The following is a 27,386-nucleotide window of genomic DNA, read 5'->3' as shown; positions in this document are numbered from 1 at the left end:
TTTAGGTTCTGAAAAGCAGGCAAAGACCCAGAATGGATGGAGAGGTGGTCTTGCTTAGTGGTATTGAAGTGGGTCTTGGAACTGGGAAGAGAGACCTGGGCTCAAATAGGGACCCCACTATGTAGGCAATAGGATACTCTCACTGAAAGTGAGCACTAGCATTGCCCAGCGAGAGCGAGGGAGGTGGCTAGAGGGATAACTGTCAGGGGACACATCGAAAAAGTCAGGGCGTGGACTTCCAAATCACACAGAAGGTCCTGTACCCTGGGGCTGGTCTTTGGGTACTGTCTTCTCCTCTCTGAGTGGTCACCTCTTAAAAATGGGCTATGCATGCCAGCATGGATCCAAAAAGAGCTCTTGGGAAGATAAAGAGGAAAAATGACTGTGGAGTTGTTGGTATATATAAAGTAACATGGAAATGTAAATTATCTAAAAATAATCTCCTATGTGAAATGCAGAGAGAGGTTGGGACTTGGGAGACCTTTTGGGTTCCTTCAGAATTTGTTGGCACTTACTATGTGCCAGGTGCTGTGCTAGGGCCTGGACATAAAGGGACAGGTCGGATATGGCCCTGAGCATCTGGAGCTCCCTATCTACTGGGGGAAGTGAGCACGGTACATGGAGTCTTGGGATCCCTCCCAGTAGGATGATAGGGGAGAACTTCATGTGTTATATGGCAGCAGGAGCCAGGCAAACATAAGCTGACCCAGTCCTCCTTCCTGCATGACCTTGAGCAAGTAAGGCCACCTCTCCCAGACCCAGGCCTTCATCTAGAAAATGGAGCTGTCTCCTCTGCCTCTTAGAGTTGCCAGGACATGGCACCCTGGAGGTCCCAGAGTGGGGGAGAAGCCAGTAGTTCCTAAGCAGAAAATTGTCCTACACAAGCCAAAATCAGGGCCTCAGGCCTTGGGTGATGACTTGCCTGAAAGAGTGTTGTGGGTGCATGAGGGTGGACCCTAGGGGACAACAGGGAGGGATTTAGAAAGGAGGGCAGAAATCCTGGGAAGCTGGCCTGTGCCTTTATCTATGTTGGTAATTTCGTTAGGGGGAGGAGACCAGCTGTACGCAAGGTCAGATCTGCCCAGGTAGGAGGGCGATGGTGGGGCCACCTGAGTTTACTCAGCAAAAGATTCTAGGTCAAGGTGCACCCAGGAAGGCAGAGTGTCTCAGGATGAGTTAATGTGCTGAGGATCTTTTGAAGCCCTGATGCTGTCAGACTGCGTGAGGCCAAGGGAGACTTCCCCAGAGTCTAGGTCTTTCCCAGAGCAGTGGGGTCAGCAGAGGCAAGGCTGGCCAAACTTTGGGGAATTCGGGGTGAGGAAGTTAAGAGGGCCCCGAAGGGTAGCGATTTGGGGTTCCTCAAGCAAACGTTGCTCTTCTGGCTTCAGACTCACACAAGAGAGGTCAGCCAGTTAGGGAGGGAGGGGAGCCCGCACTACACCGCCTGGGCCGGGCTAAGTCAGGCAGGACCGCCAGGGATGCGGTGGCCAGGCCGGGATCTGCGCTCTACTCCCTGCGGGACCGCAGTGTCCGGGCGGAGCACGGCCTGCGAGGCTCCGGCCCGGCCAGATGGAACGCGGTCCCTGTGCTGGGCATTGCGCGCCTGAGGCTCCTGCCCTCCTGGCGGCTGCGGGCGCGGCAGTCCCCGCGCCCTCAGGGGCCGGGCCAGGCGGGGGCTGGGCCCGGCGGGCGGGCGCGGGAGGAAGGGGGGGCGGGCGGCGGCGAAGGCTGCGCCGCTCTAACAGGTGGGATCCCGCGGCGTGGTGGAGGCGGGCGCGGGAGGAGGAGGAGGAGGAAGAGCCGCGGCAGCGGGAGCCTGAGCAGGAGCAGGATGAGCCGCGCAAGCTGACAGCCACTGCTGCCGCCCGCGCCCAGGCTCGGTCTCGCTCCCCGCGCTCGGGGCCGCTCCCCGCCTCCCGCCTCCCCCGGCCGCCCGCGGGGCGGCCCGCCCCCTCTGCACCTCCGGGCCCGGAGCTGCCTCCATCGCTCCTGCATCCCGGCCGGGGGGAGGAGGAGGCGGAGCAGGAGGCGAGCCGGAGCCGCCGCCGCCAACGCCGCTGCCGCCGCCCGAGCAGGACAGAGCGCGCCGCAGCCCCGCGCGTCCGGCCGCCGCCCGCGCCCATCAGGCAGCCGCGCCGGAGCCACACCGCGGGACAGACCCGGCCGCTGCGCGCCCCGACCCGGCCCAGCCCGGCCCAGCCCAGTCCCGACACCGGGCGGCCCGGCGGCCGGCCCGCCCCCGAGGGCGCCGGGCGCGGCGGGAGGATGCCGAAGCCGACGCTGCTGCTGCGCGGGGGCTGGGAGCGCGAGCGCAGCCCCGGGGACTCGGAGCTGGGCCGCCAGTTCCGGGACTGGTGCCTGCGCACCTACGGCGACTCGGCCAAAACCAAGACGGTGACGCGCAGCAAATACCAGCGGATCGCCGAGGTCCTGCAGGGCGGCGGCGGGACTGGCGCGGGCAGCGGCCCCGCGGCCGGTGAGAAAGGCAAGTTCCAGTTCTGGGTGCGCTCCAAGGGCTTCCGCCTGGGCAGCGGCCGGGAACCCAAGATGAGCCAAGTGGTGTATGTGCCGGTCAAGACGGGCTCGGTGAGTGCGCGCGCGGTGGCTGCGGACCGGTCCCGCCGCTGGGCTCGGGGCGGGCGGGCGGGAGCGGGATGGGGGTGTGAATGTGTGTCCGAACGTGTGTCCCTGAGGTTGTCTGTGTGTCGGGCCCGCTGGAGGCGCACACGTCCCTGCTCACCCGCCCTTCCCAGCTCGCCTGGGCAGCGCTCCGGGTTCGGGGCGTCCCTGCCCCCCTCCGCGCCGTTGCTCGGGCCGTGGCGGGCTGTCCCGGGCTGCTCACCCAGGCATGTTCCGTCCTCCCGTCCCCTCCCCCCGCCAGCAGGAGGCTGCTCCGAAGCCCTTGCCCCCCCCCCCGCCCGCCCCGGGGCTGCCTGTCCCGGGCGCCTCGCGCTCCCGCCCCCGGGCCGGCTGGGCGGCGTGTGTGTGTATGTGTGTGTGTGTGTGTGTGTGTCTGTGTGTGTGGAGGGTGGTGCCGTGGGGGCTCGGGGGGAGCCGGAGGCAGGGGCAGCCACGGGACGGGGAGTCTGCTGGGCCTCCCAGCGCCAGGGGAGGGGGCCAGCCTGGGCACTGTCGCCCCGACCCCACCCGGGGCTGGCCCGGGGAGGGGCGCCCGGAGCCGCAGCCTGGCGCAGGAGCAGCCTCCAGCGGGTGGGTGGGGCGCCCCCTCAGCCCCCCGGGCCCCCTCTCTCCCCCCTCCCTGGGACGGGGGCGGCCTGACCTATCCATCCCCTCCCCTCCCCCGTCCCCCCGGCCGGCCCGGTCCGGGCGGGGTGGCGTGGGGGAGGGGGCGGGGAACCGCAGCCGCCGGAGGGAGGAGGCGGGCGGCCGGGCGGGGGCGTCCCCTCTGGCCCGGGGCGCCCTGGAGAGGGCGTGCGGCGCGGGCCCCGCGGCTTCCCCGCCGGGACCTCATTGTTCTGCAGAGGGTGGGGGCTGGGGGGGCAGCCGCTCCCGGGGCGCTGCAGAGCTTTGAACTTTCCGTAGCCTAGACCCTCCGTTAGTGCGTTCCGCCCCCGGCCCGGCCGGGCCGGGCCGGCCTCCCTCCCTGCCCCCCCATCCCTGCCTGGCCTCGCCCGGCCGGAGCGAGGGAGCGGGGCCGCCCCGCGCCGGCCTCCCTCCCTCCCTCGCTCCCCCGCTGCCCCCTCCGCGCTCCTCCCCCGTCCGGCCCGCCCGCCCCGCGCTCAACCCAGTCCCCGGCCCGAGCTAGGCTCTTCACACACAATTGATTCGGTCGTTACGAAAAGTGCACTTGTCCCCTCCCCCTCCCCCTCCGGCGGCAGCCCGGGCCCGGCCCGCGGGGTGACGGGGCCGCGAGGGAGGGAGGCGGGAGCCAGGGAGCGGATCTGGAGGCGCCTCCCCCCGCGCCCAGGGGACGGGGCTGCAGGCCGCGGGGAGTGGGGAGCCGTGAGCGCGGAGGGCGGGCGGGCGGCCCATCTGCGAGGAGCGCTGATAACCGCGCTGCGGCCGCCAGCAGCCCATCTGCGCCGCTGCCGCCTCCGGCCGGACGGGGAACAGGGGGCCGCGCCGAGGGGCGCGCCGTGGCCGAATTCTCGGAGGAGGAGGTTGGGGTAGTGTCCCAGCCCGCGCGAGTTAGGCATTCCCCCCGCCTAAATCAGTACTCTCCCTGAAACCCAGGAAGGCTGGGTCATTGTCCCCTCCCCATGGAGTGAAGGATCCCTCCCCCAGCCCAAATCAGTGCCCACTTTTCCATACAGGGGTGCGGGTCATTGCCTCTCTCTGGCCTAGGTCAGCTCTCCCGATCCTGCCAGTTCAGTAATCCCCCTGACTCTCCCCATATTAGGTCTAGTGCCCCCAGCCTGAGTGTGGTTTTTCTAAGGTCAGTCACCCACCAGATGGTTGGCTGGGTCAGTGCCCCCTCCCCTGGGTCAGTGGCTTCCATCATCAGGGCTTCCCAGGTGAGTGTCTCATCCCATTCCCTATCCTGGCTATCTCTGCCCAAAGAGCTGGAAGTCTGGGTTCAACCTTCTTCCTAGTCTAGGGCAGAGCCCCCTTCCCCCAATACCCACTCTTGGAGTTGGGGGGGGTGACCACACCCCAGACCAGGCAGCTGGTTCACTGGTTCTCTGTGGATTTACCTCTGTCCCCTAGGAGTGGGCATTTGGAGCAGTCCATCTGCCCCCTATCCACACAGCTGTCAAGGTGGGGCAGCATCCCCTCCCCCTATACAGGCCACAAGCAGAAACTGGGTGCTGGGTCTGGGCCCCAGGTCTTGCCAGCCCATCTGGTCATAGCAGATACTTCTTGAAGCCCACACTGACATGTCCTGCCTGGCCTGGCTGCAGGGGCCTCATCAGCCTCCACCCTGGCTCTCAGACCAATAATAAGCCCTCCCCCAAGGGACCATCTGCCTGGGAGGCAGAGAAAGGGGACCCAGACCTCCCAGTCCAGGCTGTCAGGAGGACAACAAACACAACAGATAGTGTCTTCCCTTGACAGCCCACCCCTCAAGCTCCCTAGCCTGCTTGCCTGGCCCACCAGTCCCCAGAGGTCCCCAGAGAGCCCGTTACTTACCTGCCACAGCCTAGCCAGCCAGTCAGCAGAGGCGATCCCTGAGTCCTGCCACCCCCATCTCCAAATATCTTTCTGGGGCCTGGTTATTATTTTTATATTTCCATTTTCCTTTTCACTGATCTAAGAGGAACAAATCCTGCTGGGAATTCTGGGGCAGCCATGGCCTCTTCCTGGGAGAGGCTGAATGGGAACTTTTTTGAAAGGTGGAAAGGACAATCCTTACCTTCACTGGCTGCACACACACACTTAAAGTTATCATTGCCTTTGGTAATGAACTGAGAACACCTATCTCCAAGGAGGCTTGGGCCTCTCTGATTCTGGGAATTGATAAATGGCCCAGGGCACCACCTCAGCCAAATGCTGTGGCCCTCACAGTCTCTATGATAGCCCCACTCTGAAAGGCCAGAGGACCCTAGTGTGTGTTCTACTAGCCAAATCTCTCTCGGTAGGGAGAAATCTTTAGTTTTGTCATGAGTGGGTTTTAGTGAAGGTCATTGCACCATAGACCTCTGTCCAAGGCATTGGGCTAATACCCAAAGGCCTTGTGGTGGGTGCTGGAGTAATGGAGTGGGTGGGACTCTGCCTACCCCTTGGTCACCCAGCTGGTAGGGGTGGTAGGCATAGCTAAAGACATGATGAGGAAGCCTTTAGGGCTTTGAAGGAGTACAGAAATTTCAGGGAAGAGAGAATATGTGAGTTGAGTCAGTGGTAAGGGCCTCTGATGGTCTCTGTCCCCAGGATGGCCGTAGTGTGTCACATCTCTTCCATGTTGCTCTCTGGCTGCTCCCACCCTGGGCCCCTACCCCCTCCCACAGCCATATGCAGGGCTGTGGTCAGGCCCCTTTCCTAGTCCTGGCCAGCCTCGGGTCGATGATCTGACACCACTTGTCCTGTCCCATCTGGCCCTGAGCTTTTCTGGGTGTGTGTGACAAAGGCTTAATCTGTCCGGACGGGCCCAGGGCAGAGAGGAGGGCGAGGGGAATTACACTCTGTAGGGCCTCCTGCAGCTGGGGCCTGAGTTGGGGGGGGGGGTTCTGATTGAAGCCTGGGAGAGGCAAGTTGGTCTTCAGTTTGCAGGTTGTCACAGGAAATAGAAAGTGGAGGCAGAGGACAGAGGGGAGGAGGGCGGAGTCCTCCACAGGCTGCACGGGTGCTCATGGGGATAAGATCTTTTTATGACAAGAGCCAGCCGGGGCCTCCTGGCTGGGCAAAGCCTGGTTAGGATTTATTATTTCTTGCATTTGGTCTGCTCTAGCCAAGCAGGCTGCCAAGCAGGGGAAGCAAACCCCTTGGAGACAAGACCCTCCAATTCTTGTCCACCATCAGCTAGAATGAAATAACCCTTTTCCTTTTCCTCTGGCCTCTCAGAGTAGGGCTGTCCTCAGAGACTTTGAGGGCCACAAGATTTGACTGAGGTGGTACCCTGGGTCATTTGTCAATTCCCAGGATCAGAGAGGCCCCAGGCTCCTTGGAGATAGATGGTCTCCATCCAACTGTACCATCTTCCGATGATAAAACTGAGGCCTCAAGAGAGATAAAGTTTCCACTGGTAGAGAGCCAGAACTGGACTTAGATTTCTGTGCTCCACATGGCTTCTTCATGGGTCTGTCACATATAGGAATCCCACCATTAGAGCCCTGTTTCCCAAGGGAACCGCCACTCTTACCAAACTCCACTCTTAATACCAGGCTTTTGCCAGCTGGACCCCAGGTGTTCTACTAGCCAAATTGACTAATGGTGGTCTTTTCCCAGTTTGTGACAACGTTCATTTAGTGGAAAGCATTTTCACAGTCTTAAGTCTTTCTCCCCAGAGCTTTTGTGTAAACCTTTGGCACCTGCGGCCACTGGTCTGGGCGGGAAATGGCCTCTGACTTAACACTGTCTAATAGACACTGTGACCTTCAGTTGAATACCTCAATATTTCCAGACTTTCTCCAAATTATCAGCACAGCTACTGTTTCTGATCACCTACTGTGTGCCTATCACTGCTGAGGCACTGATACACATCAGCTTAGGGAATTCTCACGGTAGCCTAGAGGTTAGTGCTGTGATTATTGCTAACCAGATGAGTGTACTGAGGCTTAGGGAGGTTAAGAACTTCCCCTAGGCCTTGCCACTGACAGGGGCAGACCCTGAGCTCAGTACTGCCTAGTGTACATCTCCCTTCTGACCCTTGCAGTGTGATCCAATTTGAACTCATAGGTCCTTCATGACAAGCTTTAAGTCCATTACACTTTAGTCTGAATTAGTTTAGAAGCATCCTTCTGGTCAAGGTGTCTATATTCATGGGCTGGTGCTGGGGGCAGGATTGGCAAATGTGAGATATCTGGATGCTTTCCTGGGGCTCACTAGAATGGGTATTGAGTGGGGAAAAGGAAGAAGGCCTCTGTTGTCCTGGGCCCTGGGGGACTTTGGGAAGAAGGTTAACAGTGATGCTTGGCATAGGCCCCGTTTCTCATGAGGGGTGGAACTGAGCCTTTTTGTTAATTAAACCTCTGTGGTTTGGGTAACATGGTCCTGGGAGAGCTGAAGGATTACATTTTGGACTCAGGGTCATGCTGAAGGATCAGGTTCTGCCTTCCTGAGGCCCCCACTCTAGGTCCTGGGTCACTCTCTGCTGAAGAGTGAAAACAACGTGGACTCTTCTTCCTTGAAATTCCATGAAATTCCTCTCCTTTATGGCCGCCTTCCCTTCCCTGAGTGCTGTCTCCTTTTCCCCGAGTGCCGGGGAGGCCCATTTGGACTCTGAAAATGCTGCTGGGAGGATTGGGGAACAGGGAGCCTGTGTTTGGGGCTGTCTAGGGATGAAGGTCAAGGGCATCAGACAAAACTGGGCTTTTCCAAGCTGACTGTCACCTTAGAGGTTGTTGGATTTGAGTACTCTGCATGTGTGGTGTGTTCATGGGTAAAACACTTGAGTGCAGAAGTGCAACTGTGTAGGTGTGACTGTGCTTGTGCCCCTCCATGTACAGGCCGGAAATGCTTGTGTGCATGTGTGTGCGGGTGCACAGGTGAAAGGGCTCCTCTGCATACTTGCCAGTGTGTGTGGCTGAGTGTTCGTGTGAGTAGGTATGGGTGTGGGTGTGGGCTGACCAGGTGTGGTTGTCGGCTGATCATGGGTGTGACTGTGTGTGTGCATGCTCACATGTGTGAGGTCTAGATTGGAAAAACCCTGTGTATCTCATAGTGCGGTGCTGACAGGGGTGTCCTTCCTCATCACTGGGTCAACCTGAGCTGCTGCCCTGGTCCCTGCCCTCCCTGGAGTGCCAGCAGCTGGCTGAAGCCAAGTGTGAGGGAGGGAGTGGGCATAAGACACAGTGCCATCTCCCCATCCCTGTGACAGTGGCCAAGGCACCTCCTTGTTTTAGCCTTCTCGCACCCCCCCACCCCCCACCAAGCTTATGACCTTTACTGTGGTCACATAACAAAACCCAAAGCCAAGCACCACTGGGAGTGGAGAGGGCCCTTCTGGGAGAGAAGGCTCTGAACTTGAAGTGATAGGGCCAGGACGGATGCTGTCCCAACCTAACCACTTCCTTGCCATGTGACCCTGGGCAAGTAGCCTGCTTGGCCTCTCTGAGTCTCAGTTTCCTTATCTGGAAAACGGGCTCCAAAGCTCCACTTCATGGCAAACTGGATTTGAGGATGGTGCCTAAGTAATGTGCCCAAGGTCACCCTGATAACTTATGTGAAAGCCAGGCCTGGGTCCTGGGCCCCTAAAGCAGGCAAAGGAGCAGAAGGAAGCTGGTGATGGCCCTTCAAGGCCAGTGGCTTATTAGAACATGGACTCCTGAGCCTACTATGATACAGAGGGGAAGGGAAGGACCTGGGCTTTCAAGCCACCAGGGCCCTGGATTCAAATCCCAGCTCTTTTTATCAATTTGGACCTTAAGTTTCTCATCAGTAAAAAGGAGCAGGTGATTGTGTCTGGTACGACTGGTGTGAAAATTAATGCTTTAATGCATTAATGCTTTAATGTATGTAGTGCCTCCTAAGTGTAGAAAGTCTTAGAAAATGTTAGTTGTGGCTCAGCGCTCATAGCACAGTGGTTACGGTGCCAGTCACATACACCAAGGGTGGCGGGTTCGAACCCACTCCGGGCCAGCTAAACAACTGCAACAACAACAAAAAATAGCTAGGCATTGTGGCGGGTGCCTGTATTCTCAGCTACTTGGGAGGCTAAGGCAAGAGAATTGCTTAAGCCCAAGAGTTTGAGGTTGCTGTGAGCTGTCACACCACGGCACTCTACCAAGGGTAACATAGTAAGACTGTCTCAAAAAAAAAAAAAAAAAAGAATAGAAAATGTCAGTTGCCATGTGGGTCTTATTGAACCTCAGTTCCCTAATCTGGAAAATGGGGATGATGATGAAAGATGCTGTGGATATTAAATGGCACCGTGGATATACAGCTCCCAACCAAGTCCCTGGCACATGGTAGATAGGCAGCAACTGGTTCCCTAGACATTGTCTCAGAGTCATTTCTGTGTCTCCAGTGCCATCGGGGGTCTGGGAAATGTTGCACTGAATTGAACAGAGCACCAAAAAAGTCTTGGTAAGGCACGTAGGTGTGGTATGAGCCACTAGACCCAGGAACTTGAGGGATTAGGGTCTCTCACTGTCCTGGCTGGTCTCTGTCCTGCTCTGAGCTTCAGTATCCCTAGTTATTAAATAAGGAAAGCTCCAGTGATCCCTCCTGCCTCTGAGTTCCTCTCAGGTGCCACATCCCTGGGATCAGGGTAGGGTGCTGGAGGGCTTTACCAAGGACTGCCAAGTAAAAGGAAGGGCCTCTCACTGCACCCCCCAACATCCCCAGTCCCTCCTTCTCTTCCTTCCTCTCCCTTCCCATCCAACCCATTTGCTCCCTGGCTGGGAATCCAACTTACTGGGTTGTGGGTTCTCACGAAGACATAACGCCATCTATGTAATGGCTGACATAATGACTGCCTCCCTCTGGCGGGGGTCTGAGCACTCTCCCAATTTTTCACATCCCTGCCGTGCACCAGACACTTTATTTCATTTAATCTCCCCTTGATTCTGTGGGGTAGATAAGGCCTTGGTGCCAGAGAGGCGAGGGAAATTCCCCAAAGCCCACAGTGAGCATATGACAGAGCTTGGGTTCCAGGGCTCCAGTTGACCCCCTAAGCCCCAGGGCATGGACATAGGGGTCCATAGTAGGGATGGCAGCAGGGGTGCCCTAGCTCTCCACTACCCCAGGCTCATGGTGCACCCTCACCTGAGGGCGGCACCCTCCCATCTGCCCAGACCCAGCCTGGTGGAGACAGATGCCACCCCTCTGTCTTGCCCATACCCTGTTCCTCCCATCTCACTGCAGCTGCAAGGCTGGCCTGGGGGTAAGAGAGAGACAGTGAGAGACAGAGCACAGCAGGTGGAAGGCTGGGCCCATCCTTTCTCCCTCAAGGGTATCTCCCTCAGCATTCAGTCCTTTTGGCCACGGGGGTCCCTCACTTACAGATGGGAAAACTAAGGCAGAGTGGAGGAAACTCATTCAAGGTCCAACCGAGCTCCAGAGCTGGGTGTGAGCCACAGTCTGGTTCCTAAGCCTCGGTCATTCATTCGTTCCCTCTCTCCCTCATTTACACATTCCACAGCCCTCCCTGTCCCCCACTTGTCCCCTTCCTGGGGTTACCTTACCCCTGAGAGTCATTTTTGACTCCTCTTTCTTTCACCTCCTGTCCCTCCCTGTCCAACCCATTTGCAAGTCCTATTGGCTTTACCTTCAAAGCACATCTCAAATTCTGCCACTCTTCACACCTCCACTGCCCCAGCCTAGTCCAAGCCTGGAGAGGTGTCAGCCTCTCCACTGGGTACCCTGTGTCTATTTTGCCCCCCACTTCCATAATCCCTCCTTCACACAAACTGGCCAGAGGAAACTTTGCAAAAATCAAGTCAGATTTTCTCCCTCCGCTGCTCAGAAGCCCCTAAGACTCACCTCATTCAAAGCAAGAGGCAGAGTCTTCCCTGTAGCCTGCAGAGCCTTGCATGATCTTGGGGGGCTGCTTACCACCCTCTCTTCCCTCTCCCGTCCCCTGGTTCATTCAGCCTCAGCCACATTGGCCGCCTTACTATTCTACAAATAGCCAAACACAGTCCTGCCCCAGGGCTCTTGCACTGGCTGTTCCCCCAGCCTGGAATGGCCAGTTCTCTCTCCTTCTTTGGGTGTTTGCTAGGACGTCACGTCCTCAGAGAGGCCTTCTCTGATCACCCAGTTAGGCTTAGATCTCTTGGACTCTCCTCATCTCTCTTTTCCACTTAATTTTTCCCCTACAGCCCTTATTGCCTCCAACATTATATTTTACTAGTTCATATGTTTAGGGTCTATCTCCCCACAAGGCTGTGGGCTCCTCCAGAGCAGACCACACCTGTTATATTCACTCCTGTGTCCCAAGGGCCCAGAACAGCCCCTGCATCTAAGGGGCTCTCCACTGGGAAGTGGGATATAGTATCGGCAGGAATCTGAGAACTGTGCATCCAGTTCTGCTCTCTGAGGCCCTCAGGAGCCCCAAAGCACAGACCCAGCCTCCTGCCTGAGAGTGTCTAGGAAGTCCACGGGGAAGTGACATTTGAGCTGGACCTTGAGGGCCAGTTTTTTAGCTAGAACAGAGCACAGGGAAGCTCATTCCAAGGAGTGGGACCGATTTTGGCAGAGTCAGTGCAGGCCATGTGTGATGGAACCACAGACGGACTTCCCTGGAGCAGTGTATTCAGAAGAACATTCCAGATGGGGTGAGGATGGGTAAATGGCCAAATCAGCCTTCACCACTGTGGGGTCCTGAAGGGATGAGCTGGGGAAATTGCTTGCAGCCAGGTGAAAGAGAAGGCTCTGGGAAGCCACTCAGAGGAGCCCACCTCACCATCAGGGACATCAAGGAGCTCATAGGAGAGTCGGAGGGAGGGAGGTAGGTGAGGTCAGATTCAGATTTGAGAATGAACCCTTGGGTGCTGTGGCAAGAGGGCCATGTGCTCTTGAGAAGGAAGAACTGGAGGCCAAGAAATAGCGAAATGAGGAAAGAGAAGGCCCCAGCTGGTTTCCTACAAGGACAAGAGATTATGTCTGGGCCTGGGTGACATGGAGGCAAAGGAGGCTTGAGGGTTGCTGCTGACCCTGGATTCTTGGGTGAAAAGAGGGGAAATTAGGAAACTAGAAAGTGCAAGCAGGTATACAGATCTGGGGAAGACTCGGGACAGGTCTAAGGTCAGAATCCAGGAGGTGTCCTCAAGGCTGGCAGCTGGTGGCCGTGGGAGGCCGTGGAGACCTGGTGACTCAGGCCACAGAGGGGCCTGCTCTGGAATCATTGTGTTCATGGGGTCCCCTTTCCATCCTGGAACCTTCCCCACCCAGATGGGACCTGATGCAGGCTCCTGGGAGGCCTGTGCTTGGGTGGATGACTCATCGTTTTCTCAGCATCCCCGGGCTGAGGAAATGTTTGAGAAGACATGCGGCCCTTCCTTCGGCAAGCCAGACTCCGGCCTGTCAAGAGAAACGCACTCGGGCCTTATCTGAGGACACCTCATGGGGGTGTCTCCAGGAACCCCTGGCTTCCATAGTGTTGCATAGTCCTCAGCCACCCAGGAGGCTGTTATGACCCCATTCTACAGGTTAGCAAACCAAGGCACAGCCTCTGCTGGTTACCCAGCTAAGGAACCACTTGGTGCTTAAGTTTCTTCTGAAAAATAGGTCTGATGACCACCCCTCCCCTGCAGGGCGGCTGGGAAAACTAAAGGAGAGAATCCACGTGAAATGCTTAAATAGTGGACTATCATTGTCATGGAGTTGTGAAGAGGGGTCTGCCTCTTCACGACTGGGCAGAGCAGGCAGAGGCAGAGTTCAGAAGGCAAAATGGCCAAGGACAGACCTGCATTTGGATCTCAGCCCTTCCAACAGCTGTGTGGTTCTGGGCAAATGGCTTGCCTGCTCTGAGCCCCTGACCCTTTCAGTATAAGAGGGTGGTAAAAACCATGTTTTATGGGGTAGTTAGGAAGATGGCAAAAAATCAAGCCTGCCAAGCAGGCCACAGAGTAGCGTCTGCTGCTCTATCTCGGGTCCCATGGAGGAGCCCTCTCCCCACTGCAGAGCTCTCAAAGCTGTTAGCCTCCCAGGGGTGGTTATGAGGCCCTTTGTAGAGTACCGGGGCACCTGGGTGCCTGGGCTGAGGAGAAGAGCCAAGAAGCAGCAGCTTAGAGAGTTCTGAAAGCTCTGTGAGGATGGAGCCTCTCTGGACACTCTGGAAGCTGGACAGGAGCAGGCTGAGGATCAAGGGGTTTGACATTGATTTGAGGGCCTCATAGGTCAGCAGAGCAGTGGAAATGTGGAGACAGGGACTGGGTCCCAGGCTCTGCCACTTACTGCTGAGCAGTCAAGCCTCAGTTTCCCCATCTGTAAAATGGGACGATAATAGCTACAGATTCAGCTATACCCCCTTTCATACTATATTCCATAGTATAAAAGCATCTTTACCAGGGATGGACATAGTCAAGCCCTCAATAAAAAGGAACTACAATCAAGACTATGATTTTGAGGGGATTGGTACCCCTAAAATCTGTGACCAGGCCAGGTGAAACAGTGCTGTGGAGTGGGGCTTTGGAACTCAGACCAGCCCAGGGTTTGAAATAAGTTATTGCCCCTCTCTGTGCCTCAGTTTTCTTATCTGTAAAGTGGATTCCATAGCATTGTCTTTCTCACCAGGTTGCTGTAAGGAGGTGAAGAGAGGCTCTCTGTCAAGTGCTCAGCACAGAGAATACTGCATATGCCTGTGGTGCAGCCAGAGGCAGTTAGACCTAAGAACATGGCGTCCCGGGCAGGGGCAGGGAACATTGGCAGTGGACACAGGTAGAGGGAAATGAGGCAAGAGTGTGTGCACGGACACTGGGGCAGAGGGACGATTTCAGGAGGATGGGATGGTCAGCTGGTTGCAGGGCCTCCTACTAGATCTGGAGGAGAGAAGGCCTTGGTGGAGCCAGAAGGCAGAGGGAAGGCCCTGAGCCAAAGAGTGGGGGAACAGGGGCCGGGAGACCTGCTGGTGCAGTCAGGAGCTGGCTGGCAGCAGGGGAGGGAGGCAGTGGGCTTCCCAGAGTTCAGGCTGCACATGATGGGGCTAAGAGCATGTATGCTCCACACGTGGCCAAGAACCCTGGGTTCAAACCCTGACTCACCAACCAGCTCTGCAGCTGTAAGATGGATACATCTTAATTTCTCCAAGCACCCATTTCTAGCTGGGGATAACGATATCAGCTGCCTCTTAGGATTGTTGTGGGGATAACATGGAGCATAGAATACTCCATCAATTCCTGATAGAGTAAAAACAATGGCAGTTGTGACACAGATTGTATTTGCTGAGTGCTTATGCAGAGTCAGGCCCTGTGCTAAACACTGTGCACGTGACTCCATGTGACTGTCTAGACTGGTTACCATTATGATCCTCATCTTGCTGGGAGGCTTCCAAGGCTCAGAGAGGTTAAGTAACATGCCCAAGGCCACACAGCGGATAAAAGGCAGAGCAGGGACTTGAGCTCACACAGAGGAGAAGTGTTATGTCCTCAGCTCCCTGAATCACCCATCCTATTTTCAGCAAAGATTAGATCCTGGGGTCTCCCGTGGTATTACACCAGCTTGGATGGTGGCTTATTCCAGCATGGGGAGTCATGTGTGTGCGGTAGTGTGATGACCCTGGGATAGGCTGCTTAGGTACAAATAGGATCTACTGGTAAGGTTCATCATCTGGGATCACCAAGGGCTTCCACGATTCAAGGAGGACAGGGTATGGTGTGAAGTCCCACAGCTGGCTGCTGGCCATTCCACATCAGCTGAGGCTGGGGGAGTCTCATGCCAACCCCTGTGAGACAAGGCCCCTGCCCTCCATGGGTGGGGCGTAAATGGGAAGATGCAGTCCCCACACTCAGGCCACGTCAGCTGCCAGCTGCCCCCAGAGAAAGATGGCCAGTGCATGGTCTGGGCGGCAGCAGGGGGTCAGGACACAGAGAGTGCCACAGAGGCTGGGGAGGAGCCAGAGGAGGCTCTTGTGAGGAAGTGAGCCATGAAATGGAGAGTGGAGAGGATAGGGCCTCCCACAGGGGGCAAGGGGCACTGTGGACAAAGGTACACAAGGGAGGTTTGTTTTAAAGGTAATACATGCACATAATTTAAAACTAAAACAAAACCAAAAAAAGAAAACCCCAGCAGCCCAGGGGTCCCCAAGGGAGTGAAAAGTGGCCAGCCCATCCCCTTCCCCCCACCTAGTTCCCCCACCCAGAGGGATCTAGTCTCTTATGTGCCCTCCCCAACATACTCGGCTCTGTAAACCAGCTACCTTGGTTGGAATCCTGAATCCACATCTACTCTCTGTATGACTCATGTAACTTGTGTAACTTCGCTGTGTCTCGATCACTACACCGAGGGCTGATGTGAGAGGTGAGGGCTTCCGAACCCTGGCTGGGGGCTTGGTGGGCGTTGGCTACTATTGCTGCTGCTGTTATTATTATTATTGTTGTTGTTGTTGTTGTGCATATACCGCGAGGCACACCGTGCATGCAGTTTGAAATGCCCAGCTCTCCTAAAGCACAGTTTTCGTGGTTTCTGCCTAGTCAGGAAAGAGGCAGAGGTGTGAGAGGTCAGCCCAAGATCAACCCAGTGGCCCCAGACCTTGAGACCAGAGGGGGTGCTGCATTTTGTGTATGCTGGCTGGGCCCTAGGAACTAGTGACTGCTTCATGTAGGGCCGGTGGTTTGGGGATGTGCTCAGTGCCTCTGTGATGAGTACCCAGGGTGGTGGTGAGAACCGGAGTGGGGAGGAACTGGGGAAAGAGCCCTTGGCCAGGCCCCAGAAGATGGGGGCTCAAGGCCTTTCTCTGCACTCCTCAGCTCCACCATTCTTGAATAAGTTCCCAAGCTTCGGGTTATCCAGCAGGTGGTTCTAGGCTTCTGTGAGGAGCCAAGGCAGCGCATCAAATGAGATGTTCATCGGGGACCCCACCTGCATCTCCCTGCTCTCAGGAGGATTTACAGTTGAGTTGGGAGTGATGGTGTCATTGACAAGATCCCACTTTGGGAAGTGTTAAAGTCTAGCTGAGTAGAACCCACTCCTGGGTTCAAATCTTGGCTGTGCTGCTTAGTTGCAGTGACCTTGGAGGTATTAATGAATCTTTCTGGGCCTCTGTAAAATGGGCACAACAATAGACCCTTCTGCTTGGGGTTTTTGAACACAGGTAAGAGACTTAGCCCAGGGCCTGGCTCAGGGTAAGGCTCTGCAGTTGGTAGCAGTTGCAATTATTTTAAGGAACTCGGACTAATATGAAAAACCACCAACAACCAGGGCTGTAGGCAATCCATTCATTTGTTAATTTGTTCAGTAAATTCTGATTGGTGCCTGTTATCTACCAGGGCCTGTCATTCATTTCACAAAAATTTACAGAGCACCCTCTAAGTACCAGGAGCCATGCTAGGGGCTGCTCTAGAGGCAGTGAATAAGACAGGTTTGACCTCTGCCCTCCTAGAGCTCAGAGGACCAGGTACTCCACTGGTTGGAGGTGAGAAGGGGTAAGGCAGCTTAGGGGCTGGCGTGCTGTCCAGCTGGTTGGCTCAGGTAGCCAGCCCCTGTCCTGGTTGTGTCAGGCTTGCTGAGCTCCAAGAGGCCCCTTCTGCCCAGAGTCCCTAGTGCCAGTCCTGTGGTCCCCATGCTGGCTCCTCTGAGCTCCCCTTTCCTAGGTAAGTAGCTCTCTAGGGGGTGTGGGGAGTGGGCCTTTTCCATCACTCCCACCCCAGTGCTTGTCACTTCCTCCCCAACAGTAGCACCCTTTTCCTTCCTCTTACATCCTCCCCTCTTCACACTGTGGCCACAGTGCTGTGTTAGAAATGGAAGCCTGACCGTGTTCATTCTCTGCTCAGAATGATCCCATGGCTTCTCATCACTCTCCTTGCAGAAGTCACTGTGCCCACAAGGCCCAGTTCTGGCCCTTGCTCACTGCCCTTTAGCCACACTGGTACCCTGGCTGCTCCCCCAGAGCTCACAGGGTTCTGCTGAAATGTCACCTCCTCATGGAGGCCCTCCCTGATTGCCTATTCAAAATGTCTTTTGTCCTCATCACTTTCAAGCCCCTTACTCTAACCTTGGTGCTCTTATCAACAGCTGACCAGTACTGTATTTTTTTGGTGTGTTCCTCTTTGACTCTGTATAGACAGGGATATTTGCTGTCCTGTTCACTGCTGTGTACCCAGCACCTAGGTCATGGGAGGCACTCAGTGGATATTTGTTACATGAATGCCTCAAACCTTTTATTTCTCCTCTCTGTGTCCCAGTGTTCTCTTCTGCAAAATGGAGGGCCAGAGCTGTTGTGTGCTGACATGATTGCTGGAGGCAAGGGTTCCACATGCACCAGCCTGCAGTCCCAAGGCAGACCTACCCAACAAGCAGACTCCTCAAAGGGTCGGCTGGGTTGGGTCATTGAGGGCTTCAAGTCCCATGTGGAGGCATTTGGATCTGTTCTTGGCCGTGCTGAGAAGCCCAGGCGGGGCAGGGACGCAGGCTTTGGGGAGTCAGGGGAAAAACTGGCTTGAAGGGAAGTCCATGGCTGGGGAGATGTGACTGGGTGATCCCATAATGGGGCCCCAGAAAGCCAGATCTTAGGCGTTGGGAGCCATTAAGTGGAGAGGGAGGCATTTAGGGAGTTGAGTCTGGGCCACTCTGTGCCCAGCGGAGACTGCAGTCTGAGGCCCCTTGAGGCTCTAGATTCTAGGGGGAAGTGCCCTAAACCGGAGCTGAATCTGCAGGAATGGGGTGGGGGGAGAGCGGCTGGAGATGCTGGAAGAGTAAGTCTAAGTCTCCTCTTCCTCTTATCAGCCGCTTTGCTCTCCATAAAGACCCTTTTTTGTCATTCATTCATTCATTCTCTCATTTATCCATTTAACAACGTGGAAAGGGCTTCCTGGCGTGCAGTGCTGAGCCCCACAGATGTAGTTTCTGCCATGACACAGTTCAGAACACACAATGGGGACCGGACACTACATGACATTGTTGGTGATGATGATGATGTGGTGGTATTGGTGATAGTAGTAATGGTAATGGTGATGATGGCGATAGTGGTATTGAGGGTGGTGGTGGTGATGGTGATGATGGTGGCAATGACAATGACACGTGGTGTGTCAGCTGACATTTGTTGAGCACTCACTGGGCACCAGCCTGTTTCACATGCTTCCTATGGGTTTGCATACTGGGCTTCTGCAACAACCCTGAGACGCACTGAGACGCAACTGGCCCAAGGACCCCTGGGACAAAGGGTGGTGCCTGCACGTGGGCTCAGGCTGACTGACCAGCAGCTGCTCCAAGCTATGGTCACCTGCCACTTCCAGTAAGTAGCTCCCTCCCTCAGTTGCAGGCAGGTCCCATCCTTTCTTCCTGGACCCAACATGGGGGCCCAATACAGGGGGAAGTACTTAAGTCTGACTTGCCCGAGCAGGGTTTGAGGTCTGGCTTTGCCTCATCAAGCTGGGGCAAAGGGTGCCCTCACCCCTCTACTCTCAGCACCTTGTCTGGGAAAGGGAAGAACCGTTCTCCACGGAGGCCACCAAGAAGGCAAGGAATCTCCACTCTTGCTGGGGCAGCTCATGTTTCCAGGGAGAGATCCCATTTCCTAAATCAGGAAGCAAAAAAGAAAAGAAGATTCTGTTCTAAGCCCTGCCTCTGGGGTCTGGGATGGGGACTGGGTGGGTAGGAAGCTAGAGTCTTCTGGGGGATAAACGCACTCTACACACTCTCCCAGCACACGCCTCAGAGAGGGGCTGTTTTCCCACCCACTGCTGACTCCCATGTTTTTGGGGACAGCAGAGAAGCGGGGGCTTAGGCTTTTGCATCCCCAGTTCTAGCAAACCAAAGCTGATCCCATACCAGTAAGGAGGGGACAAAAGCCAGGTGTTGGGAGTAGAGGACCAGGACACTAATGCTGCCTCTGTACTTCCTGTGTGGCCTGGGGTCCACCACTTTTCCTCTCTGGGCCTCAGTTTTATTGACTTGTTCAAATATTTGCTGTATGTCTGCTCTGTGCTAGGCACTCTGCACTTCTGTTTGTGCTCTGGAGGCATAAACAATAACCCTGCCCCCGGAGAGCTGACATTCTAGCGGAGGCTGACACTATACAATAAGCAAAGAAAGCACCCAGTTGTCAGGTGCTGGTTAGAGCTGTAAAGAAAAATAAAGCAAAATGAGGGGATTCAGAGGGGTTGGAGTGGGAGGTATTAGAATTTTAAATGGTACCAGAGAGGGCCTTGGTGAGAGGTGGCACTTTGAGGAAAGCCCTGGAGGAGGTGTGGGAGCAAGTTATGCAGGTAAGTGGCGGAAAAATATTCCAGGCAGAGAGGACAGCAAGTACAAAGGCCCTGGGGCAGGAGTGTGTCTGGTGGGTTCAAGGAATTTCAAGGAGGCCAGTGGCCTCAGCTCCCTTCGCTGCCCATATCTGGAAATGAAATGACCACATTTTACCCTTCAGAATTTTGAAACTCAGCACAAAACAATTTCTGAACCCTCACAATCCATCACTGTGATGCCAGCCTCCCAGATGCCTCCCCCAAATTCTCCAGGTCCTTGCTCCCAGTGGCTGATTCTCAGAAGGCTCTGGATTCGAATTCTGAGTCCATCACCTTCCAGGTATGTGATCTTAGGCAAATTATTCTCTGAGCTTCAGTGTCCTCAACTATAGTCCAGGGTTGTGATGGGCCTTAGAGAGCCCTCTAGGAAGCGCGCGCGCGCGTGTGTGTGTTCGCGCGCACGTGCGCACGCTTTGCCTTGGGCCTGCCCTACAGGGGTCCTCAAACTACAGCCCCTGCGGGCCACATGAGGTGGTGTGATTGTATTTGTTCTCGTTTTGTTTTTTTACTTCAAAATAAGATATGTGCAGTGTGCATAGGAATTTGTTCATTGTTTTTTTTTAAACTATAGTCCACCCCTCCAACGGGTCTGAGGGACAGTGAACTGGCCCCCTGTTTAAAAAGTTTGAGGACTCCTGCGCCAGGTGCTCAGTAAATGCTTAATGCCAGAACCTCACATTCTGATATGACTTTGAATTGTTTTCATTTCTGTTGGAAGTTTATCTTATTACTTGAGTCTTCTAAGAATTCCATGAGGAAGTGGGGGCAAGACAGAATAGCCCCCACTTACAGAAAGGTAAGCTGAGACCTGGAGAAGGGTGAGGACTTGCCGAGGGTAACAGTGAGGCAAGATGGACAGAGAGCTACAACCAGGGCCTCTTGGCTCAGGGAGCCCCATGGATGGAGGTTGAGTAGACCCCCATACCACCTGCACGTATGCACTGTGCAATGATAGCAACTTTTGGATTTGTGGTCCCCAAGCATGTTTTGTAAGGCCTGGCTTGGTGGGTCTGGAGGTCTGTCGTAAGGATGTTGAAAGGCCCAAGCTGTGGGGAAGCCCAGGCCACGGCCAGGCAGTGTCTGGGGCAGGTCCCAGCGAGAAGAGGAAGAGGTGCCTCATGTGATTGTGTGCTTGGCCTGCTGTCCATCCGGTGTCTGGCCTTGCTGGGCAGAGAGGGCTGGGTCTCCAGACTGTTATCCCAATAGCCCAGCCCCCAGGACCTTGTCATCCAGATGCTCATCCCTGTCAGCTTCTCTGAGCCTCAGGACAGCCCTGTGAGGGGGCGTTACAGAGGCGGAAGCTGAGGGTCAGAGAGCAGCATGCCTGGTGGGGGTGGGGGAGCTGGGATGTGGACGGGTCTGCCTGATCCCCAGTCCCAGGAACAGGTGCTGGCAGTGGGGCTTTGTGCAGGAGGACCCCCTCCTCCTTTGGCCACCTTCCTGGCCACAGTTTGGCCTCCCAGCCCTTGACAGTAGGCCCTGCTCACCAGCCTCTGCTCTTTGGTTGCTGCAGCCTGAACCATCAGCTCCTGGGGCTTCTGACCCCGGGTTCCAACCCTACCCTATGTCAGCCTCCTTGGGGCACTGGACTGACTGACTTCTCTTAACCCCTGTGTAGCACCTGAAGTACCCAGACGTACCCTTTCCTCAGTGCCCACATAACTCAGGGATTTCTTCGCCCATTTTACAGATGAAGAAGCTGAGGCAAAAGAGAAAAGATATCTTGGAGCACATAGGACATAAGAGGCAGAGGGTGAGACTCCTAAGCCAAGCCTTTTCTATTCTGTAGCTTTCTGCCCTCAGTTTCTTCAGCTGCAGAATGGGAAACTTGAACTGGATAATAATCAGTTTAGAGCAGAGTGGAAACAGTACAGACTTAGGAGTGAGATGTGCTGAATTCTAACCCTTGCTCCTTCCCTTCCTAGCCAGGAGGCCTTGGGCAGTCACTTCGTCTCTCTGTGCCTCAGTTTTCTCACTTCTGAAAGGGGCTGAGAGCAGTTTCAAACCACGAGCTGCTGTGAGGTGCAGAGAGCCCAGAAAATGACGGAAATCTTGTAGGAGTCATTTTGGTTTTTGAAATCATTAGCTCCCTGTCCACCTCCACTGCAATGCTCTGAAGAGTGACGGGGCCATGTTAATGCTCTCTCTTGCTCTCCCTGGGGCATGGCTGGGTGGCCCAAACTGGACGGAAACTGTATGTGGATGTGTTGTGGGGGCAGACGAACATCTAGGCAGCCTGCTGTGGTGGGTGGTGAGCGGCAGGTGATTCTGGATGTGAAGCCAGCTCAGGCTGCACCCGGGCAGGCAAGGGCGCCTTTGTCCCTTTTGTCTCCTCTCGTACAAATTAGCAATTACCTTTCCTGCTCCTGCAAGCTCTGCCTTTCCTGGGAGAATTGCTCCAAAACAGCCACTGAGCAAGCAGAAGCCGCCTGGCTAATTAGCAGGTGGCCACTGGGGACAAACTTAGGGCCTAGTGGTCAGAATTGGGGCCACAGCTGCCTGGGGGCTGGTGCCAGCTTGGCTGGGAGACCAGGCAATGTCCTGGGCTCCAGGACATCATGGCTTTCCCAACACCGGGTTTAAATCCTGGCTGTATGATTTTTTGCCTGTGTGACCTTAGATAAGTCACTTTGCCTCTCTGGGCCACAGTTTCCCCATCTTTAACTTTGGGACTATGTGGGTTTTTAAGCCCAGATCCTAAATGGTGCCAATAATTAGCTGGTATTATTACTACTGCTACTAGTGTCACCACTGCCACTGTCTTGGGCCTGTGCTGGCTCAGGTGAGAGGACATGAGGAGTGCAAGCCCAGCGACAGCCCTTGGGGACCCTGAAAGGCCACATTACCAGCACAGACAGTAGGAAAGCCCCAGTTAGGCCTCAGGCCCTTAGGCAAGAGGGAGGCTTAACCTCTCCGAGGCACATCACCATCACTAGGGAATGGAACCATTGTGATTCTGTGTGGCCGTGAGCCTAGAGTAGAGCCTGACCCAGAGTAAGTGTTTGGTAAAGGAGGGGCTCTATGCCCCCCTCCCCTCCTGTTCCTGCCCTAGGTACACAGTAGCTCCTGAGAGCTCAATGTGGTCAAGGGCTGCCTGCCTGTGGCTTCGGTGGCCAGGGAAAGGCCTCCCAGCAGTACAGGGAGGGCAAAGGACGGGTGGGTTTTGAGTGAGCAAAGGAGAGGAGGCACAGCTGGACAGTCAGTCCGCCGCGGGCCTGGGAGGGTATCAGTCTGGAAGCTGTTTGGATTGAGGGAGGCCAGAGATTTGGGAGAAAGGGCCTGCCTGCAGGGCCTCAGGGCCAGGCTAGGCTGCATTCTCCCTGCTGTCCTGGCTGGTGACTCCAGGAGGAGACCTCCCAGGTTACAGCCTGAGTGTGGAAAGAGTGTCAGGAAGCATAGGAGAAGGAGTCCTGGCTTGGCTTGGGGAGTGCTAGCCTGAGGCCCACCCAGGGCTAAGTAAAGGGTGGGCATCCCAGGCAGAGGAGACGGCTTATACAGAGGCGGGAATTGTCCTTAAACCCTGGGGTGAGCAGGGCTGCATCGCACAGGCTCCTGCTGGCCCATAAATCAGGCTGGATTTTATCTGGGCACTTGGGAGCCAAGGAAGGTTCGACACAGGCAGGATTGAGGTCTGATTTTCAGGGTCAACATACAGCACTTGATTGAGATGGTGAAATCAGAAGCCTGAATGGGCATGGAAGTCAACCTGTCACCTCACCCTCCCTTGTGTCCTGCCGGGGCAGACCCCATCCCTCTGGGAGTCTCAGCTTCTGCTTGTGTCCCGTGAGGGGCTGTGGACCTCCTGCCTCTCTGAGTATTTAGGGATGAGACAGAATGATCCTAATGATACGCCTGGGCCAGGACACCTCGTGGCATCTCAGGGAAAGAAGACCAGTGATTTTTCATCAAGCACTTACTGTGTGCTACATATTTTACATGGATTATATCATTTCACCCTCATAACTGCCCTTCTGGGTCCCCCCATTCATTGAGGAGGAAACTGAGGCACAGAGAAGAGACGTGACTTGCCCAAAAGGCAGAGCAGGGACTTGTGCCCAGGCTGTTCTGACTCCAGAGTCCGTGCTGTTAGCCCTTCCACACGCCTGTCCCCAAGCCCAACCCTGGCTGGGGCGTGGCCCCATCCCCAGCCAGGTCCCCGGGGCCCACTTAACCCCCTTTCAGGGCCCACCAGCACAAGAGCCAATTAGTGCCTGCCGTGCTGGGGGCACCACACCTGTCCCCCTGCTCTGGGCCCCCCAGAGGCCCAGCCCTGCCTACATCCTTCGGGCACCACCCTCCGCTCTAGAAACTAATGCTTCCAGTATTGTGCCATTAAGAAAAAGGACTAAAGCTCATTTTTGTCAGAGAAGCTGGGAGAAAATTAAGCCAGTGAGAGACACATCCCAGCGTCAGGATTTTTCCAGGCCTTGGCTGGGCCGCCCGTGGAGCACTGTCTCTCCCCTGCAGACTCCCCTCCTCTCTCCCAGCACCCGCCTTCCTCTCCCCACCTGGCGCCAGGAGACCCACAGTCCCCTGTGGCAGGGGGCTGCTGGTGGGGTTGGCTGCATTTTCTCACCTGCGTGCCGGGTCTGGCTCCAGCAAAAAAGGAGGAAGAGGAAAAAAAGGTCCTTGAGATGGTGACAAAGGTCTGAGTGTGGGCCGCAAGAGCAGCCTGTTTCCAGGCAACTGCTCTACCCTGGGCTCCCCGCGGCGGCGGGCACATCCGTCATGCCTCGGCTCAGCTCAGCAAGGGAGCTCGGCTGCCCCAGCAGCCCAGGCACACTGCCCACAGCCCCCTCGCCCCAGCCCTGCAGGGGATGGGAGGCCTCTCCAGTGGGGGCTGTGTTAGAAAGCACGAGGTCATGACAGCTACTGCTGGCCCAGCACTTATAAGGTGCCCAGCCTCAGGTCTGGTATACACAGGGCAGAGCTCCCGTCCACTAGTCCCATCCATCAGTCTGTCCATCTGTCTGTCCATCTGTCTGGGATAGAACAGTGGTTTAGTGTGCAGGCTGTAGACGGCTGGGCAGAAGCCCCACTCCACCACACATTTGCTGCTCATCCTTGGGCACGCTTTTCTACCTTGGCTAGCCTCAGTTTCTTCATCTGTGAAATGGACGTTCTTGCCTTATGGGGTTGTCATAAGGATTAAATGACTTACTATGGATAATGCCCTAGGAATAGTGCCTAACACATATTAAATGCTCCATAAGTGTTAGTTTTTTTCTAATTTTTATTTTTGATTGTTTATAAAGAGATAGGGCAGTGGGACGCACACCATCTACTGCTACCAGATAGACCTGGGAGGGGGACCATTTGCCTCACTTTTAATTGCATGACCTTAGGCAAGTTGCTGTGCCTCTCTGTACCTCAGTTTCCTATTGACTAAATTGGAGAGATAATTAATACCTGCCTGGATACCCTGCCCTCCCCAGCATGAGTGTGAAGCCCTCTCCTCTTGGGAGAGTAAGTGATGGCCTATGCCAGGGCCCCACCCTGGTATCACTCAATACCCAGAGGGTCAGGATTCTGCAGACCGAGATTGGCACCTTGGTCTCATGGGTGTGCAGGCAGGGGCGGAATCAGACCTGCAAGGGTGTGCCCTTGCCAGCCCCTGACCCGCCTGATTTCTGGTCTGCTCAGCTTTGCAGGACTCCACTGCTTTCTGCCCATGATCCTGGCCATCCTTCTGACTGCTCAGCCTCTGCCCTCATCCTTCCCTCCACCTTCTTGTGAAAACAACCTCTGAGTGCCCTGGGGCAAGAGAAGGAGGGGGAGAAGTGCCAGTGGGCTGGGCACATCACCAGCCTTTGTCTGGGCCACCAAGCAGCGGAGGAAGGCTGGGTCCCCCTGGGGCAGGCCATGCTGCTGGCCTATACTGGCGGTTCAGTGAGGCCGCGTGGGCGGCAGGGCCTGGGCAGGCCTGGGCTGGCAGTGGCCCCCTGGGACAGCCTGGCCCGCTCTGGGGAAAGGAAGGCCCATGCCTGGGAGGAGAGTGGGATCTCACTGCGGGTCCCTGTAGCAGCTGGCATGAGGGTGACTGTGACCTTCTGGGGCCCAATACCGGCAAACCTCAGAACCTACTATATGCCAGAAACAGTGGCTATAGCTGGCCCCTCTGTGTAGGTCACACATTCTAGTTTTGGGGCCCTGGGGGGCCTGGGTCTAAATCCCATCTCCACTGTGATAGCTGTGTGGCCAAGCAGACCCCCCCAGCTCCACCCATGGGCCTCCATTTGCTGGTCTGCAGAGTAAACTTAACCATAGTCCTGCCTCACGTGCTTTGAGCAGCTCCAGAAACAAAGAAAGCTCCCAGGAAATCTCACTGCTATAATTACTGTTGACTGTGCCCTTGAGATGAAAGGGCTCATCATTTGTTGAGTTCCTACTGTGTGTTGGATCCCTGCCCTGGAGAGAATCCAATTCAAGAAACATCTATTGAGCGCCTACTGTGTGGCAGTATCTGGGATACCCAGATGAAAGCCCTGGGTCTAGGGTGTTAGGGAGAGAAGGAAAAGGAAGGGAAGGAAGGTGACAGATGAAGGCCTACTATGTGCCAGGCTATTTGCTGATCCCTGGGAGTCCAGAGAGGAGAGGAGAAGCCCCTGCTCTTGTGATGGGGAAGGACACAGAACTCTGGAAATTGATGATTATGATCTAGGATAACTGATGGGGAACAGCCAGGGGGCTGCTCACACAGACGTGGGGGCCAGGGAAACCTTCCTGGAGGAGGTGACCTGGAGATTTGTCATTATGGTCACACTCATCAACTTCTCTCTATACTAAATAGCTCTATAATGTTGTGATCAGGCCTGAGTTTACACATGTCTGGGGACAGAGGACTCACTACCCAAGGAGGAGTGAATGTCCTTTTTCCATTTGCAATCAGCTGACCTTCCCTTGGACCCTTCTCAGCTCCCCCTGATGCCCTGCTCTGGTCCAGGCTGCAGCGACTTTGCTCAGCCCTCCTGCTCCTTCTCTCGCCTCTTCAGGCTGTTCTCCACCCAGCAGCCAGAACAATCTTCTGAAACATAAATCAGACAACATCAGCTCCTAGCCTAAAACCCTTCAGTGGCTCCCCAGGGGCTCTTAGGACAAAGACCAGACTCCATACCACAGCCTGGAAGGCTGGGCCTGGCCCAGCGCCGCTGACCCTCCAGCCTCACTGGACAGAGGAGGGAGCTACATCCAAGCCAGATTCTCCACCTGCCAGCATAGCCTCTTGAGGGTACAGTGACCAATTTAGTGCAGATGGAGCCCCCCAGCTGTGACTGTTGGGGGAGGAATGGTGCAAGGTGGTGGGGCAGCTGTGTGATCTCAGTGCACAGTCCCTTTCCAGCTCTGTGCCTCAGTTTCTCCATCAGTAAAACCAGGGGACTTTCACGAGCTCACCCTCCTCCACACACTCTCTGGAGCTTTCATAAAGGAATGTTTCATGCCCTCCCCAGATCTGATCCACAGGAAAGACCAGCAAGTTGTGGTAAAACTAGGATGCAATTTCTGTGGATCTCCTGGCCCAGAGGGGGCACTGAGGCCCATAAGGTGAAATGACTCTTCCTCAGCCAAGCCCCTCTGCAGGCAGTGGTTAGTTAGCAGCAGGAATGACAGGCAGTGGCACAGGAAGCCCATGGGACAGGTCATGCAAACTCGGGAAGGTGGAGGATTTTAACGTTCTCACTTGGAATCTGGATTTTTGCTGTTGTTTTTTTATTTCAACTTTGTTTAAATATATGGTGCATTCAAATTATCCAAAATACAAAAGTTGGGCGGCACCTGTGGCTCAAAGGAGTAGGGCGCCGGCCCCATATACCGGAGGTGGTGGGTTCAAACCTGGCCCCGGCCAAAAACTGCAAAAAAAAAAAAAAAACCAAAACACAAAAGTTGGCTGGGCTCATGCCTATCATCCTAGCACTCTGGGAGGTCGAG

At 55.6% G+C, this 27,386-nt stretch overlaps 1 protein-coding gene across 1 annotated transcript in view; it reads left to right on the top strand.

Annotated features, from left to right (window-relative positions):
* Positions 1-213: 213 nt before the first annotated feature.
* NOL4L (nucleolar protein 4 like) overlaps positions 214-27,386 on the top strand; it is a 133,530-nt gene continuing 106,357 nt past the window's right edge. The window contains exon 1 of the mRNA XM_053573958.1: positions 214-2,586. Within this exon, the coding sequence (XP_053429933.1) occupies positions 1,570-2,586 (1,017 nt within the window). The 5' untranslated portion in view covers positions 214-1,569. The remainder of the gene's footprint in view (positions 2,587-27,386) is intronic.

The sequence above is a fragment of the Nycticebus coucang genome, chromosome 21, assembly GCF_027406575.1.
Source record: "Nycticebus coucang isolate mNycCou1 chromosome 21, mNycCou1.pri, whole genome shotgun sequence".
NCBI lineage: Eukaryota > Metazoa > Chordata > Mammalia > Primates > Lorisidae > Nycticebus > Nycticebus coucang.
The sequence above is the reverse complement of the archived record's forward strand: the minus strand, read 5'-3'. Positions and strand labels throughout refer to the sequence as shown.